This window comes from Paralichthys olivaceus, chromosome 2 (genome assembly GCF_024713975.1).
Source record: "Paralichthys olivaceus isolate ysfri-2021 chromosome 2, ASM2471397v2, whole genome shotgun sequence".
Taxonomy (NCBI): Eukaryota; Metazoa; Chordata; class Actinopteri; order Pleuronectiformes; family Paralichthyidae; genus Paralichthys; species Paralichthys olivaceus.
In genome coordinates this window covers 17,328,514-17,346,760 of record NC_091094.1, presented here as the reverse complement: position 1 = coordinate 17,346,760, position 18,247 = coordinate 17,328,514, and the positions used below count along the sequence as shown (strand labels likewise).

General features: G+C 40.3%; 2 protein-coding genes across 4 annotated transcripts; one reads left to right on the top strand and one right to left on the bottom strand.

Annotated features, from left to right (window-relative positions):
- Positions 1-1,190: 1,190 nt before the first annotated feature.
- On the bottom strand, positions 1,191-15,249 carry fancd2 (FA complementation group D2). 3 transcript variants are annotated; one of them, XM_069539599.1, is made up of 45 exons: positions 15,141-15,249; positions 14,907-15,019; positions 14,601-14,682; positions 14,104-14,238; positions 13,945-14,012; positions 13,766-13,872; positions 13,596-13,656; positions 13,411-13,463; positions 13,227-13,305; positions 12,899-13,023; positions 12,339-12,426; positions 12,157-12,261; positions 11,949-12,049; positions 11,728-11,824; positions 11,348-11,383; positions 11,115-11,261; positions 10,474-10,608; positions 10,249-10,380; positions 9,893-10,000; positions 9,670-9,779; positions 9,516-9,570; positions 8,817-8,936; positions 8,623-8,696; positions 8,399-8,542; positions 8,129-8,229; positions 7,918-8,033; positions 7,719-7,827; positions 7,522-7,620; positions 7,318-7,412; positions 7,050-7,211; positions 6,769-6,885; positions 6,317-6,445; positions 6,112-6,230; positions 5,564-5,671; positions 5,335-5,465; positions 5,144-5,243; positions 4,631-4,753; positions 4,365-4,458; positions 4,172-4,243; positions 3,640-3,678; positions 3,484-3,558; positions 3,011-3,085; positions 2,695-2,841; positions 2,511-2,615; positions 1,191-1,628 (listed from the first exon to the last, which is right to left on the bottom strand). In XM_069539599.1, the coding sequence occupies exons 3-45, from the start codon at positions 14,680-14,682 to the stop codon at positions 1,542-1,544; spliced, it is 4,365 nt and encodes a 1,454-aa protein (XP_069395700.1). In that variant the 5' UTR covers positions 14,907-15,019; positions 15,141-15,249; the 3' UTR covers positions 1,191-1,541. The 3 variants fall into 3 exon arrangements, with proteins under 3 accessions (XP_069395700.1, XP_019942151.2, XP_019942152.2); XM_020086592.2 differs by lacking the exon at positions 15,141-15,249 and having other exon boundaries at positions 14,907-15,025; XM_020086593.2 differs by lacking the exon at positions 15,141-15,249 and having other exon boundaries at positions 14,828-14,969.
- A 488-nt stretch (positions 15,250-15,737) lies between these two features.
- gpx1b (glutathione peroxidase 1b) lies at positions 15,738-17,733 on the top strand. Its single transcript, XM_020086598.2, has 2 exons — positions 15,738-16,170; positions 17,043-17,733. Exons 1-2 carry the CDS (start codon positions 15,955-15,957, stop codon positions 17,391-17,393), a joined length of 567 nt encoding a protein of 188 aa, XP_019942157.1. The 5' UTR covers positions 15,738-15,954; the 3' UTR covers positions 17,394-17,733.
- Positions 17,734-18,247: the final 514 nt, after the last annotated feature.

Here is an 18,247-nt window from a genome sequence, read left to right as displayed (position 1 = left end):
CGTTTATTAAACTGCAGTTTTGTAGTGGATTTTCATTTCAGTACCCAAGAAAGTCTTTTCATCATCACATGCAAGTACATGAGTCCTTGGTGGTGGGAAAGATGCAGCTCAGGGGTCGTCTTGCTGCCAATTTAATTTACTGGCTGGATTTGAAATTAAGGCTTTATTGAGGGTATGAGATCTTTATCTCCCAAAAGTGTTGTTAAGTCGATTTTGTATTGTTGTAATATACATATTCTTTTGTATTACTTGCCTTGCATTGTTTTAACTCTGTGTTATAACAAAAATTAGTCTGACAGGGTGAAAATGGCCTTGAATAAATAAATTAATGTTGTTATCTGAAATTAAAAACTGGAATCTTCTAAGACACTAAACAGGACTAAAAAGAACCAACTGTGTTACCTTGGTGTTGTGTTGAATAAAAAGTGACCCACTGAGCCTGTGAAGGATGTGTGTGTGTGTTCCTTGTGGACCATGATGCTTTAATGCCATAATGCATAATCAATAAAAACCCTCTTACACTCAGGCAATACTCGTTCCAATCGTTTAATCCCCCAGGATTTGTCACAGAATCACTGAGATGCCCTAAGCACTTAAAGACATGTGTTTCAATCTACAAACATCAGTTTTCTGCAAACTACTTAAGTTGAGCAACAAATACAAGACTCAGTTCCTCTTGGTTTTTGTTACAGGGCTGTTTCATTTCACACATTTGAGATTTTACAGTGTCTTTGGAATGTGATTTATAGAACATTTTTACTCTGCCATAAAACTTGCTTCAAATGTAGGTTGAATCCTGTTCTAAGTTCTGCTCGGACATGTTTACAAATGAGCCCCGAGGACCTCAGAGTATCAAAGAGGCTGTTTGCCTTCATTTAGAGCTTACACTAATCGCTGCTGTCCCTCTTTATGGGATTTGCCAGAACAAAGATCTCAGTGTTGAGTCCTGGTGCTGTGTTCTTTTTTTCAGTTCACTACATTTTGCCTATTTTGAAAACAAAATAAGGCAGTGCTCCTGTAATTATACATCTTATATCACACGCCTGGATTATTATTTATATCAAAACACAATGAGAAAAGGTCCTCCCTGTTGAAAACACACAAAACCTGAGGTAGATAATTAGATCTACCTTTAAGAGTTAAATAAATTTGAGACATGGTCAGTTCCAGAATGATAACTCTAACCAAGACTCTCTCAACAGTTCATATTTATTTCATCCTCCAACGGGAAACACACATTATTATTAAGCACATTTTATCCTCAACAGAAAAGGAAACATGTGGAGGTACATATATGCATTTAATGTGCTTGCAGTGTTATTGCCACATACTTAAGAATACAGAAACTTGTTTTATATATTGCTTTCAATATTTCTACATCTACCCCATGAGCAGCAGTATGCAATACATTCTGAAAGTGTTCATGAAAAAAATCAACAAAACAAACTCAAAACTTCAAAAGCTGATCCACCAAGGACCTAAAGGCAAAAGAGTAAAATCTAAAATCGACAGTTATTATTATTTACACGTTCTGTAAAGTGTTACTCAGAGTCGTCTGTAATATCTTCTTCCTCCACAATCTCCTCTCCTTTAGTCGTCTTGCGTTCCTCAGAGTCGCTCTCTTGGGCCTGGAGGAAAGCACATGAGAAACATTTGTCAAACAGGCAGATTTGAAGTTGTGACCCAGCTTGAATAAAGCAGAAATTCCAATAGTTCAGGACACAGTGTCACCATATCAAATGGTTTCTCTGTTAACCATGTCAGCCTCTAATCATTAGCTATTTAAAGAGCTCTACAAATGATCTTATCAGTCCACTGCTTTCTACACTTTCCACGTACTGACCTGTTTGCTTTACACTTTACAAAGTACTGACTGACTCAGCAGCAGTGGAAGGAGCCAGTTTGGGTGGATTGTGTAATCGACTGAATTATTACTCTGTGCTGCTTATCCCTTAAATAAAACTTGTATTGTTGTCCACGCTCCTGCAAACACCTTCAGCAACTAACCGGACTTCAGCACAACTTGCATCTGTTCTAACTTCCAGCAAAGAGGTGATGTTTTCACCCCTGTACGTTTGTTTGTTTGACATGGGCCAGGAAAGAATCTTTAAACTTTTTTAATTGTCCGTTAGTCCATTTAGTGTACATGAAGAAATGTAAATTTTGTTTTTTCATCAAAGTCTTTGTTAAGTCAACCTTGTATGTGATAAAAGGCCAGTTACAAAATCAAACTTATTTCTTTTCTATGATAATATCCAAACCAGTATCAGTGACAAATTCTCATCTGTGATCTTGTATCAAATTGAATACAGATCTGGAAATATGTAAAGACCACAGCAAGTTTATCTGGTTCTACTATGTATAGGTATGTGTTAAAATAAAATGTTTAAAACATTTTTACTTTGCTACTGACAACATTTCTCCAAAATTCACTGTAATGACACAGGAATGAAATGACTGCCATACAGATACTGATTTTTATTGGGGTAAATTGAGGTAACGGCAGGTACCTCATCCTCTGACTGTTCCTGAGGCAGCAGTGACTGTTCCTCCCCCTCCTCCTCTTCATCATCATCATCACTTCCTTGTGACCTCTGAGAAAGAATCTCTTCACCCTGCAGTAAACAATATAGAATCACTTCTATGATACAAAATGCGCACAGACATATTAATACACATCCAGTAAAGTTATACCTTCAGGTTGCGGTTCTTCAGATTGCCAATCCAAAAAGCCTCCTGACAGTTGTTGAGCGTGAGCGTGGCCTTCACCCTGTACACAAACAGCTCCAGGCTCTTCTTCAAGGCTGGAACGTGGTTGGTCAGGCTGGTATCCTGGTGAATCTGAGCACCAACACATCATGACAAGACTACAAGTTACTGAGCACATGAGGTCCTGAGAATTGTTTACTCCCTGATTGATGGATTTGGCACCAGTGTATGAAAAGAGACATCTCCAACTAATAAACAAATAGAGGGGGGATGAGTTTGAAACAGTGTGATCTGTGGTCACCTTAGAGTATCCACACATGTGATGGAGCTGCCTGGTGCTGAGCTGGAAGGTCTTCAGCAGACTCTGGACGTCCTCCTTAAACACAGTGCATCAAACACACATCAGCATCCTGTTTTTACACAGCTCAGAATGTTGTTTCTGGACTTATCAAAGCTTTAGTGTCAAACCATGTCTGTACGACAGAGGGTACAGATTACTGCACTGTGCTGTATAAATGTGAGCACTTTGAACAACTATACTATATATGTATACATGTCTTAATAATCAATAACACTAGTAAACTATATTTAATCGTTTGCCAGTACTGAGTGTCATGAGTTGTCTGTTCAATGGACATTTTAACCTGCAGTTGTAACTTGGTTCCAAAAGTAACATCATCAGGGTCCCTCAACGTTTAAAGAACACTTCCATTCTTTTACATCATTTCACAATGATACATTTAACAGCTGTTATGGGGAAAGTTTCACGTGTACCTTGTGCCTTTTGAAACTGTAGTCCAGCAGCGGCATTCCCAACTTCAGGAAAGACTCCAAGAAAAGGCGGCCATACTGTCAACAATATAATAATCAGTCAATCACAGCAGCTACAGCTACACGTGAATGTGATATTTCACTGCTGAGCCACCTCACCTTCAGGCACACATTCAGCACTGGCCTTGAATCAAAGACCTGTGTGAGAAGAGATTAGAGAGTAAACAGTTGAGAAGATGAACTTAAAGTGTGTAAAGTACATCCCTAAAATTTGGCCGAAGTGCAGAAGGACGCACTTAGACACACATATGTGAATATTGTTGAACAGAACATTTCAAACCGATTTCACCTGCGTCTAGATATAGCAATAGCTGGGTTTTAACCAGCAGAGGGTGCTAGTCACAATGCATATTTACCACACAAAGTGCAGAAGTCAAACTCTTTGCAATAACATGTCAAGATTTGCATCAGACTCAATCGACAGCACAACATTTGACTTGAACGTTAAATACATGAATTTGTAAATCTGACTATGAAGATGAGGTGAAACAGACAAAATGGCTCTTTGGATTTAAGCCTTGCAGTATGAATTGTAAAATAATCATATCATAGAATAACTGATTAACGGTTGGAAACAGGAAATGTTTAGGATACATTTAAAGCCATATAATTACAGTAACAGATGATGTACCTTAACTAAGTTGACCAGGATGTGAAAGTCTCTGACAGCCAGGTTCCACGTCAGCAGCTTCTCGCTTTGAGCCTAAGAGAAGAACGTGAATTATTTGGAAACAAACCTTAATGTCAAGTTACAAAGTTATGAAGAAATTGTTATTCAAAAACGTTATGTAGTTATTTTAGTATGACAATAATCAATCGCTGACCTCAGAGTTGTCACTGATTTTGCTTGGAGGAATCTTCTTCACAGCTTTTTCCAGCTCTGCCATCATCACTTTGTAGAACACTAGGAATGTTTGCCTGAGGTCAGGAAAAAAAGACGTTTGAACATGTGAGGCCAAATTCTGGACGACAGGAGCATATGAAGCAACAGAACTATATTCTTAACTACTTTTGTTTGATCACCAACTCACTAACAACCTCCCATTTCTTTCAAAGAGAACTAAACACAAAGGAGTGATGGAGGATCTACCTGTTGAGAGTGGGCCATGTCGGGGAGCTTTCATTCTGAGATGCATTGAGGAGCTCAGGGATTTTTTCTCCAGCTATTTCCTCCACTGCCTTTAGAACATCATCAACATTATCCAGGTAGATGCTGCATAGACAGGAAAAGACAAGAAATTATAAAAAATGATCTAAATAACAACAAACCTACCTAAGATGGGCTCAGACTACAAGAGTTTTAAATATCTGGGGAACAATAATATGGAGAAACTTTGTATGTGTAGATTATCCTTCAACGAGAAAGAAAAGATTTTTAAGTTTTAATATCTGTACTGACAATAATCATAATTGCAATCATCCAGATTTTAAATCCTGAATATCAAAAATGTTTGAGATTATTGGGACAGAGTCAAACAGCAGTTCAGGAGGCTTAACCCTGGATGTGTAAACTACCAGACTGGATTTCTCTTGCAATTGTTGGGAGGAGTTGACTCCTGTAGTCTGAGCACCGCTTTATAGCATTTATGAAGTGCAGACAGACCGTAGGAGAGTGTGAAGTGCTTCATTGAATTTGTTCCCTCGCTCTCTCTCTCCGCTGGCTGTCACCCAGTCTTGGCTCAGGAAACGTTTTGCTAGGGAAGCTGGGGGAAAAAAAACAGCCAATTATCACCACAATCCATTGGATAGAAGATATATACGCTTTATAAAAATGAGGCAACATGTCAGACTGACCAGTCTGCTCTCTGTAGGCTGCAGGGTTCCCTCCTTTCTCAGACATAGTGGACAGAAGCTGGGAGAGACACAGAGCTGTGCTCAGACTTGGCATCGTGCTGCTGAAGTTCAGCAGGTATTCAAAGCTGTGTCTGAGCAACAGAAGAGGAGGACGCAAAGATACATTTAATCACAGAAAAGCACAAATGAAACTACTGTTCTCAGAATTATCCAGCAGTTGGTAACTCACTTAACAAGCTGCTCCAGGGTCAACTCAGAATGTCCCTTGAGTCGTTCGGCCAAAACGCCCAGAGCTTTCTTCAGTAAACCTCGCTGACCTGGCAAACTGAATCCAGACCTGACAAATACATACAAACAAGTTAAATGATGGAGCCTCATGTAATTACTACTCTCAGTCTACACTACTACTGGATATTTCAATATCAATGTAGATAATCCAAGTTTCATCTCCTAATCATATCATAAGATACCCTGGTGTATATTGCTGACTGTACCATTCTTCTTCACATACATTGTACTTTGACTTGCTGCTACTTTGAGATGGTTTCACACCAATAGTTTAAGCACATCACAAATGGATATACAGCTTTAATTTTGTTTTCTATTTTAAAATAGTTCTCATCTCGTTCTATTCTATTTTATTCTATATTTGAACTGTATGATTTTTTACTTGGGGTGCTGTAATACCTGACTTTCCCGTAATAAAGTATTATATGTACGTGCTGATACTTTAAAATGCAAACTGCTCTAAACGTCTGAAATGAGAGTGCTGCTCACCAGCTGAAGGTGGTGTTCAGGACCTGCAGGAGCAGCTGGTAGCACAACGACATTAACTGTTGCTCCTGCACATCTGTGGCAGGTCCATCCACAACACCGTTGTTCTCAGACAGCAGTGTCTGTGGAAACACACAGTTCTGTTTTTGTCAGAATTGGAAGAGATGCAGCTTTTTCTCATAACTCCAGAGAGTGTGTGATTTCATACCTGAAAATGGTTGTGACAGTTTTCTAAGTGTGAGCAGAGGGCAGGCAACAGCTGGACGCAGCAGGCAGCAATATCTTTAGCGCTCCTCTGTTGCAGATGGGAGAAGCCCACACGTTTATCCGTCCTTCCCTAAAAGAAAACATTTTAATAGGTCTTAGGTCATATAATCTTTTTTATTAGAGTTTTACACGGTTGAGTTAATGCTACTGACACTCTGAGGACAGATTCAGTTTAGTTGCATTTGTCTGCAACAAAGAAAACAATAGTAGATATAATGGTATGTGACTGAGTCATGACCGAAAAATGTTGTTCTATTGCAACAGAGCAACAGGTTTTCACGCTGTCAAATGTTTTGTACAAATGCCACATTTCCAATAATCTGCACTATGTTGTATTCAATGTTTATTTTATCTTTATGCTCAGTCTGTATGTTAATTCACTTTTTCCCGTACCTTGAGGAAAGGGGGTCTCTTCACAGGGGCAGAGGTAAGACTGAACTCCACTTTGCGAAGCATATCCTCCAGCAGGAAGACCAGCTCTGAAGGACCCAGCAGGACCTCCTCTTGCACCTTGATAACATCAGAACATTAGGAGTTATTTGTATAACTTCCTGTGTATTGATATGTGTGTGCATACATTTCAATGTTCCCATAAACTTATTTCTAGATTAAACTAAAAAACTATAATAAGTAAAAATGTACTCCTCTAAATAAGATGATATTCCTTTACTCACTTTGGTGTGGAGCTCAGAGTCCAACAGTGAGCGAGATAACAGTCCACACTGCAGCACACTGAGCACCTCCATGTCCAGCTCCCTGAAAAACTGCCTGTAGGACACCAGACTGACTCCTTGCCAGGTTTCCTTTTCCTTCTCCTTTTCCTTCTCTGGCTGCTCCTTTAGCACAAGCACATTCACCTTTTTAGCTCGATAACATAACCAAGACAATAACTACATTAAGAACTAAAAGTTTAACAATAATAATCATCATCATTATTATTACCTGCTGAGTTTCATTTGCTTCAGTCTGCTCCTCCAGCATTGAGCTGTTTTCTGAGGAATTCTTACTGGGAGCCTTCCTCTTCTTTCCTGTACCATCTAAGTAACACATGAATTACACAGTTACATAGGTAACAATTACCTACTTAGAAAATTTGATTCCATCAACACAAGACAGAATAAAACATCTCCTGTTAGACATGGTTACCTTTCTTTGCCTTATTCACAGGAGCAGTAGAAGTAAATGTTGCTGCGTCTGAGGTTTCTCCATCAAAGTTAGCAACAGGTGGAACATAGCCAGATGTTCCTGAAACACAAAGTCAAGAGGATATTACTGTTAAAGCTTTAAAAGAATTGTCACCACATGATTTTAAAGCCTTCATGTATTAATAAATCAAAACTCACCGGCCAAAGCCCTCTCCAAAAGTGACTGAAGGTAGGTGACATTCTGCAGACGAGTCATCACTTTCATCTTCATCTCAGTTTCTTTTAGTCTACAAAATGCATTTATGACCTAAAACAGGGGTAAGGCATGACTTCAATCACATATCTCCTACGTTTGACAAGAAATTTAAAAATCCCATTTACAAAAACATGCAGTTACCTCTCTAAACCAATTGAGGGTGTAAAAGAGTAAATTACAGAGGAACTCCCTCTCAGCCTTCGACAGGCTGTCGATTTTCTCTACTGCATCCAAACCCGTTAGGATCAGAGGGCAGCCTGGCAACACACACACACACACACACACTTTTATAGCCACAGAGAAAGGGAACAAACTGGTTTCTATGAGACATATATTTCTTTCTCTTCCTCACCCAGCAGAGCATCAATCTCCTCTAGGTCTCCGTCATGCTGTTTCTCCTCACACAGTCTCAGGAGGCGAAAAAAAGGAGAAAGACAGAGAGGAGACACTCGCCTGCACAAAGTATAACAATAAACAAATCAGACATGCCATTGATAAAGGTTGAGGTTACATATTACACTATGAACTGAATTTTTAATTACAAGTGAAGTAAGTCATTGATTAAATAGTTTGCTATCACTCAGTAGAAGTGGTTGGAAGTAGTGGAAGTGGGAGGACTGACTTGTTCGCCTTCTTGGTTTGACTCAGCTGCTCGCGATTGTTCTGAATGTCTTTGGCCAGTAGAGGGAGCAGGTTGATGGCGATGCCCTCCTGACTCTCCTCCTCCTCCAGGTTGTACATCAAACGGGCCGGGAAAGGGAAGGAACTGAGAGGTCGGAGGGATTAATGACGCTAATGATAAATACTGATGCATATTAATGTTGAATGCTTCAGTCCATCACTAACCCTGTTATTTCCTTGCCCAGATCCACCACAAAGTCATCCTGAAAGTCATCAAGGACACTCCTTGCGATGTGTTCCTGTTGGAAGAAAGAATATTACAGGACCAGAAAGCATTGCCTTTTAACAAGCTGGCTGGAAGTCAATAATTCATTTCCTAAAAAAGACAAGGTGTGCAAAATGTTTGTTTAGAGACACACCTGCACCTGAGGGTCCAGGGTAGAGCTTAGGATGAGATTGGCCAGTTCATCGTAGTATAGAGCTGCAGCCTCAGGTGAGCTATCACTGCTCGACCTCACGAGCTCCAACAGGGCTGTCACCTGCACCAAATCAAACAAACATATCATTACAGACCAGGAAGCTCCAGTTACTATCAGTCCTCAGTGTGTGGATGTAACAAGATGGAGGACATACTACTCAAACACAGCACGTGTTCATTCACTACTAAACTGTAGAGGCTGGATTAAAGCAGCCTATATAGTAAACCCCAATGTTAGCGATTATATAAATCAAATAAAGATATTTATAATCAAAGTTACAGGCAAACCATACCAGCAGATGAAACACAACTGTTTGCAAAAATAAGCAAAATGGTATAAAAACATAAACAGACATACACTAGAATGGAACTCAATGGACCCGACATATGAAACCAAACCAGCCAGAGGCAAATTACACTCAGTCATAAATATCAGTTATCAAATATAAAGCATTTAGTGTTGACTACATGTACCAAATTACAGCTAATACTTCAGGCTGAACCCTTATTGAAAACAACAAGTGAGCAGATATTTGAAAGGAATTAAAAGACTGAAACAAAAGTAATAGGTAAAGTCCCATACTGCAATATTTCATTTACTAACTGGTGTGTTCAGATTGTTTTAATGTCTAAAATGTACCTGTCTGAATGTCTCCTGAGGTAACTGCTCATTCTTCATCTCATTCACTTGAGGCCTGGACAGTGGCAGACAGAACAAGACACAGAGAGATCAAGTTAGAGAACAAACATAAAAACTTCTGCTCCGGTCAGTGACGATGAGAAATAGTCCTCACTTAAAGGCCCCCATGCTCCCTACAATCATGACGGCACCGATGATGCCAATACGCTTGTACTTGGGCACCGTGCTGGAGAGTTGTTTACGGATCACAATGTGCATGTCATCCTGAGAGGGGGAGAAAAACACACGAGGGGTTAGGTCAATGACGGAAAGGTAGAAATCCTGTTGAATTTTAAGACTGAGCCGTAGCTTTAACCCATGAATGTGCGACCGTGCACCTGGATGTGAGATCCTTGCTGCTGCTGCCCGAAAGCCAGTCTGCTCAGGAGGTGGAAGAGTCTGCGGATCTGCTGGGGTGTGAGGTTGTCCATGTAGTCTAAAATCCCCTGTTTCAAATACAATGGCCAGATAAACACAAAGCCAAGCTCACTGATACTGAGCCTCACTGTAGTTGCTTTCAGAGAAGTACTGACCTCTGGATAATCTACAGAAATTATCCAGAGGCAGTGTTTGCGAGAACGCCAATGTAAGGGTTAGTTGCTGCGGACATTCTCCGGACTTTTCTCCTGCCAGCCCCCCAAGTAGAACTTTAGGTTAGCAGCTTTAGTACCAGAGAGTTGGATCCCCTCCTTACCTTAACAAAGACAGCATACAGAGCCATTTCCGAGGGTTTCTCTGTGACCAGACCACAGAGTAGCTCCAGAGCCATGTCCACCTCCCCACCCACACCACTGCAGACATGGGTGACTAAAGAGCCCACCACCTCCTATGAAACATTATACAGGACAGATACAGCAGATTCATTCATATACAAAAACTGAAAAAATACGTGTGTGCACATCAAAAACAAAAAACCAACCTGTTGGCAGTAAGAGTCAAACTCAGTGAAGGAGAGTTGGTACATGTGTCCACCAAAAGGCACCACACACGGGTCAGGAGAGCGTAACAGACACTGAGCCAGAGCCAGGATGGAGGGGAAATACCCTCGCATGACCTAGTAATGAATACACATGACATTTATCACTTAATTAGGAATCATGTCACTGCAAAATTTTATATTTTACTGTACTTCCTTGTTTTAATCCTAATAGCCGGTTTAAATGTCCCTCTAAATGGAGAATCTTGGTATCTATTTACAGCACATTTCTTCAGAGGTGTAAGCATCAGTATAACTGCAGATGGTACACGACATAAATGAAAGATTTCATGTCATGATGAATAACAATTTTGCAGTGAATATCTCCTGCATGATCATGTAGTTGTAGCCTAACATCTATACTTGTGCCACATGTTATGCTAATAAAGTGAAGCAGAGCAACGATTGGATGGAATCTCCAAATTGTCACAATTTGACACCATCTGAGGTTTTCTTACAGCAAAATTCATTTCACATGTAACTACAGTATATAAGTATTTATTAAATCCAAATACAACTTTTTTTTCAAAGAAACCGCAGTAAACGCTCTCTGAATAGTCTTGTTTGTCTGCAGAATGACCCACCTGAGAATAGTTCCTGAAGGTCTTCTGCAGCAGAGCCTCTTGGATGAGTCCGGTCCTCACTTTAGACTTCAGCACCCTTTCCGCCCCCCGTCGGCTCTGGTTGGCGTTGGTGGAGTGGAGGATGAACAGCACCAGCAGATCAATAACCTGAAATGGCAGATGGCAGTGTTATATGCAGTCACAAACAGAGAAACACATATCAATTAATGCAAAACAAATGAGATGATGTTCACCTTGTGTTTCTCTGATTCATCCACAGAATCTATTGCCTGATGAAAAGCAACACAGTGAAAAGTTAAGTCACTGAGGTGGAGATAAAAATCTGAATCAGAATCATGTTTACTGCCAAGTAGGTTTTTACATACAAAGAAATGTGCATCGGTGTTTGGGGCATACAAACATAGAAAGTAGAAAAATAAAGGGAAAGATTGAGCAAATTAAAAAGCATGCACTGAAAGTACAAGGAGTAAGATAATGGCAGTTTATTAAAGTACAAGAGCAATACCTGAGTGCACAATAACATTAAATGTACAAAAACTGTTAAACAAATGTCTGCTAGCCTTAGAAAAGGACAAACTTCAAAAACCAGAGGACTTAAAAACTAATTTCCCACCTTGAGCCAAGCCTCAGAAATAGTTTTCTGGAATCTCACTGCGGACTTAATGCCGTCCAGTATCAGCGCAACACTGCTACCAGCAGCTGAAGCCGCCCTGTCACGAAAACCAGACTCATTAGATAACATCATCAATAACCTACTGGTCGACTTCTTCATAAGTACCAGACAACATGCACTGATGTCAAATCATGAATGAGCTGTCATCTGTGTTGTCTTACGCTGCTGCTCCGTCACTCTTCATGCGGCTCTGAGACGACTGCAGTGCCGGAGGGAGAACGCACTGCTCCAGCTCCAGCTTCTTACGAAGATTATTCACAACCTTCACAGTGGTAGATACCAAATAACACGTACATCAAGTAGTCAAATTCCTACTTTGTGTTTTTTTATTTAATGTAAAATGCTTTGAGCACCTTTCAGAGATCTAACCTCATATGCATCCGAGACTGAGACTGAGTGCAGGATGAACTTGACAACAACAGGTAGGTCTTCAAGTTGCACAGCAGCCAGAGTGGCCATGACTGCTCCACGAACCTGAGGCAACACAAAGTAACATCCACTAGTCCCTTATTAATTCAAAATGAGTGTGAGGGTGTAAGAATGTCTCCTACCTCAGTCAGCAGTGAGGAGCTGAGGTTAAGACTAGAGAGAGCGTCCAGGATGGGGACAGTCAGCTGAGTGTTCGTCTGGAGTAAGGAGCTAAACAGAGCAGTTTAATCATCAGTACCACAGACACAGTACAAGAATTAAAGGCCCTGTTCAGACCTGGTATCAAGATCTGTCCTAAAACATCTGATCAAAAATGGACGGCTTTGAGAAGGTGCATTCACACATGACATTAAAATGCATCCAGAATGTGACTCCTGTGAGAGGAGTCAGGAGGGGCTGCATGAATTTCGTGCAGTTGAGCTGTGAGTTGACTTAAGAATCAATCATTATGTGGTGATCAGTGTTGATATTGTCGCAATGGCCTCAAACTAATCAACGTATGGTCAAAGAGAAAAGTGAAAAATGTGGCCACATGCGTTCCAGACTGAAAAGTGTTTTTTGTGATCACATCTCAGGGCGCGTTCAACTTAGTGATTGGACCACTTGTGATCCAATAAGGATGGATCTTAATACCAGGTCTAAACGGGGTCACAGATCAGTGGAAGAGCTTAACTGAACATACTTGAGCTCCCTGGCTATGTCATTGTGCTGAGAGTCTTCAAGTATCTCTGGCAGGCTGGTGATGATGTCTCGTTGAACGTCCACCGGTGCTACTGACACCAGCTCCATGAGCTTAGCTGCCAACTCCTGCAAAATACAGTGACATGATGAAGACGGCAGAAGTAAACAAGCACCTCACCACCTGGAAATTAGTGATGACCGCTCTGAAGAGGACATACATGATAACAGGAAGAATAGACCAGATCAGCAAAAATACAAACACCTTTAAAACTTTAACGGTTGTGACAACTGAACATTACAATATAACCTATAATCACAGTGATGTCTACCTTGCTGTCAACGACTCTGTCGAGCCATTTGAGCTGGTTAATAATTATGCGTGGAACACTGATTCCTCCATCTCCAGTGCTGCGAGGAACAAGAACAAGATGACATTTGCAAAAATAAGACAGTGAAGAAAAATGTGTCAAAATGGTGCCAATGCTGTTAAAGTAGCTCATATTTAATACTGACCCATCCAACATAAACTCAGGGAGTTTCTCAAGCAAGGTGTTAATGATGGAAGTCTGCATGAGAGAGAACAGTAGATTGAGGAGCTGTGTGCAAGAGTATTTGTTTTTCTGTGTGATCCTTTGTCTTTTATTCTTTCTGAATAAGGGATGTAGTGGTCTTGGGCTGATTCTATGAAAATATTGTACCTGCAGAATCTCAATCCCCAACAGCATGCGTAGCAGACTTTCCTGGAATGAGCTGACAGAACTACACCACAGGGAGAAACGTGTCAGTCTGTCACACCATAAACACTACTGATATAAGCGTAGTCTACACTGTAGCCTGAAGTAGCATTGAGCTTTTGCAGAATGGTTACCTGCCGTCTCCATCTGACAACTGTGGAACACATGGCAGGAGGCAATTCCTGAAACTGTCAGGGTCCTCAATGTGAGACTCTAATCCCGTGATGAATTCCTGTATAATCTAAGAAGAAACATAATCGTCTAAGAATAAGCCCATATTTTCAATGTGTATCAGGATGATGTGTATACTTACTCCAGGGTAGTTAGGATTCTTCCGTAGTTGCTGCTCAATCCTCTTTTGGAAAACTACTTGGTCGACAGCTAGAGATGGAAAGATAAAGTCATTTGTGGAAAACCTAATTCTCATTTACTGTGCTGCTCTGTTTTTTAAACATGAATTCAGCATGTTTACCAATCTCGTTGGATGTGGCACCGCGCTTCACGGTGACACCCGCTTCTCTCAGAAATTTAGTAAATACACTTTGATTTGCATCGTCTGAAACAGATTCCTTAGGAGGGCGACCAGTAGTTCGACTCTTCTTTGCCTCTATAGAGAAAAAATTTAGACAGATAGAAAGATAGATGTAGTTTAATGTGAGTAAAATTAAATACAACTAATTAAAGGACACAATTTACAGAATAAAATAAAAAAAAAATGCTCAATATACATTATGGGTTAGAAAAAGTAATTCAACAATTTGCAGAAAACAAATATGAAAAATAAAATAGCTCAATATACTGTATGATATAGAATAGTGGATTAAATTCAACACAACAAATTAAGAAGATAATTACAAAATAAAGATATTGTGTTTACAGCTGGTTTGTAGTGAGATTTACTTCTGATGTTAGCTTGGAACCTTAACAGAGAAGTTATGACCTGTTATCATAGAACTAGCAGTAACTTACTAGTAGTACTAGTAGTAGTAGTAGAAGTATTGGCTCCTGCCTCCCCTTTATCCACGGAGGAGCGTCGTTTTTTCCGCATCATCTGGAAATCAAAACGTAATAAAGTTGTTAACAACCACAACATGCTAATGTGTTGTTTATTAGCTTTACTTGATCTTTCAGCTACGACACGAGCCACACATGTAATAAAGTCAACGTGCAGAGCTGTGACGCGACATATTTCATACCTCACGTTGTTGTTACGTTATATAAACATAATGTCGCTGACTGTCACGTTCATTCACAATGATTCAAAGCGTCACGTACTGTTCTGATGTTTCGTCCACAACAGGAGCAAGTTACAAAACAAAGTTCCGCGCCAAACAGCTGAGTACGTCATCAACGTCAGACGGATATCCTCTTCCGGTGTCGCAGCAAACCTGAGACGAGGAAATAATCATCCTGTAAAATAATCCAGCGACAAATATAATGTGAAGCTTCTGTAACAGAGAAGGTTCTGAGTGTGATGTCGAGTTTAAAAGACTGTGACGATTATTTGACCTTAACGCGATGACAACACGATTCAGACGGGCTCCATGTTCTAACTTGTTTTACGTCGTCAGTTTGACCCTCGCTGGGCGGGGTTAAGACTCCCCTGTTAAGAGTGTGAGGCGGGTGTTTGCGGGCTACGCTGTGAAGAGAAACAGGCGCACCCACGAGAGCGCCGTACCTGCGCAACCACATCGAAGAGTAGGAAGTCGATCAAGCGGTTTCCCTGCTACCTGCATCCTTCGTTATGTGGATGGTGTTTTTAAAGTGCTTCACAAAGTACATTGAATAAAAAGACACAGAATTAAACAAAACAAAGATAAAATAAAGGACAACATTGAAATAGATAGAGAGATAGGGGGTGCTACCTATTAGTGCTTCAAAATGTATTCGTCGTAAGTATTGTGTAATATTCTCTATTCAAATATATGTTTATTAAAAAAAGTAGGATAACGCGAATGAAAACATTCAGATAGATAGATAGATATACATATAAATAAGATATAAATATAAATAAAAAAATATACTTACTCTCTCAGAACTTAATTTTGTTCCAAATGTGATTTACTATTCAACAATGTTAACACCAGTAGATGTTTTGCATGGTTCATTGGCATATTATTATTATTGTTGTTGTTGTTGCTGTTATTATTAGTAGTAGTAGTAGTAGGAGTATTACTCCTCCTGCAGGGTGTGAACTATCTTGCACTCAGACTCAAACTCTTGGACTATAAAACAGTGAGTGTGGCTGGAGGAGCATCTCACTGGTGGACAGTGGACACAGAGGGACGGTCAGTGAGAGGACAGCTGAACAAGTAGCTCAACGATGTCTGCGAAGTTTCACGAGCTCGAGGCCAAACTGTTGACAGGAGAAGTCCTCCACTTCTCCTCCCTGAAGGGCAAAGTTGTCCTCATCGAGAATGTGGCGTCTCTCTGAGGAACGACCACCAGGGATTACACCCAGATGAACGAGCTCCACCAGCGCTTCGCCGGCCAGGGGCTCGTGATCCTGGGGGTGCCCTGCAACCAGTTCGGCCATCAGGTGAGGACACATACATCCAATCTATATTCTGTTATGGTTAATTATTTAATCAGATTCATGAGTTTGATTTTTATTTCGTTAGTTTTTTCTTCAGATAATTTAAACACTCATATCAGATTGTTATCTTCCCGGAAGTCTCCCCCAGCTTTTCTTCTTCTTAAATGGAGTTAGTGAAGTTACCAAGCAGCCGTGTTTAAGTTGATTCTTAAGACTTAATGGATGGATAATAACAGTATTTATAACATTAGTAATAATAATAACAAGAAGAACTGTATTTGTATAGCAAGTTTCAAACGGTGTTTTACAAGTGAGAGGACAAATAAAAACACGGAAACAGAACATCAAGACAACAAGCAGAATAATACAACATGATCCAGTATCTACAGTCAAGAACAACAAATACAACGATACAGCATCACTTCAATTAAATTAAAAGAAAATTATAAAAGAAACATCAACTGTTTCCTAATGGCAAAACTAGTAACTCATTAATAGATGCTGATATTAGGTCATATTATCTGCAGGCTTAAAAGAGCCCGTCTACACACAGTTAACTGAGCCTTGTGTGCAATAATAATAACTGTTGGCTCACAATCACCTGACACACAAAAAGTAAGTTATTTGCTATAGTGGTTGTGTACGAAACAGATCAGATGACTGATCAGTGCTGCAGGCTTGTTTTATATTCATATATTTATTGATCCATGGGAATATCTGGTGATCAGTAATCCATAAATATGTCTAAAGGGATCTAATGGTGGACTTAATCTGGGACCCTTGTAACCTGTCAGATTTATATGTCGTAAAATGTTTCCATCAAATGATTTAACTGTGTCAGAGTATGTAACAAAATCAATGCTCTATCTCTGTAGGAGAACTGCAAGAATGATGAAATCCTGCAGTCTCTGAAGTATGTCCGCCCTGGAAATGGTTTTGAGCCCAAGTTTCAGCTCCTGGAGAAAGTGGATGTGAACGGGAAGGACGCTCATCCTCTGTTCGTGTTCCTGAGAGAGAAGCTCCCCTTCCCTAGCGACGAGCCTTCCGCCCTGATAAACGACCCCAAGTTAATCATCTGGAGCCCGGTCTGCAGAAACGACGTGGCCTGGAACTTCGAGAAGTTCCTCATCGGGCCTGATGGGGTGCCGTTCAAGCGTTACAGCAGGAGGTTCCTCACCAGCGACATTGAGGGGGACATCAAGAAGCTCCTCAGCATAGCGCACTAACGAACCTTCCGCCAGCTTCTGTTTGCACCAGGCTCTCAGCACTTAGGAAGCATGTGTGTCCCTGATCACATCCAGAGAAACACCCTTGTGCCGTCTTTTTTCCCTCCATAGCTTCTGTAGATGGTTTGACACTTTTCTACGTGACCACCTGTGCTCTCTTGTACCGATATCTGTGTTCTGTTCTTTTACTATATGAAGACATCCTCTGAAACCAGTCTTGATGTGAGGGGGGTGTCTGATGCAATGTAACAGGCTGAATGTCTCAGCTTCATTGAGTACTTGTAAAGCACTGCTGTGGTTTTAAGTATAAAGACAAGCAATAAATGTTTTTTTTCTTAAATCCTCTCACTGCCTTTTAATGACTTTGGGTAAGATTTTAGATCTTTTAAACCAAACATTGTGACATTAGTAACACTGACAATTTAGGTTTTCTAAATTCAAACTCAGCATCCCAGTATTGAAGTTGCTTTTTTCTTAAATGTTACTGTGGGTGAAACATCCACCCATGACAGATATAGTAAATTATAGTTTTGTACAGAACCAGTGTGATTACAACCTGTGCTTTTCTCCTGCACCACACTTGACCAAAGACATAGTTCATTCTGCAGACAGCCAGCATAAATGGAACCTCATAATTAAGGGTGCACGGAAATTCTTTCACCAAAGAGGATTTTCATAACCAGCACTGAAATCAAGTCAACTGTTATCTTACCTCCACCAAGGAGGTCGTGTTTTTGTTAGAGTTTGCGAGTAGAATTATGCAAAAACTACTCAACCTATTAATTACCATGACATTTTAAAGGGGCAGGCAATGACCACAGGAAGAACCCATTAGATTTTGGTGAAGAGCCAGG

Excerpts from the sequence above, each read along its gene's own strand:
- fancd2 (XM_069539599.1), bottom strand. The coding sequence starts at position 14,682 with ATGATGCGGAAAAAACGACGCTCCTCCGTGGATAAAGGGGAGGCAGGA. Across the intron at positions 10,381-10,473 it reads TTGACTCTTACTGCCAACAG|GAGGTGGTGGGCTCTTTAGT; the intron begins GTTGGTTTTTTG and ends AATGTTTCATAG. Across the intron at positions 2,842-3,010 it reads ACATGTGTGGATACTCTAAG|ATTCACCAGGATACCAGCCT; the intron begins GTGACCACAGAT and ends GTTGGTGCTCAG.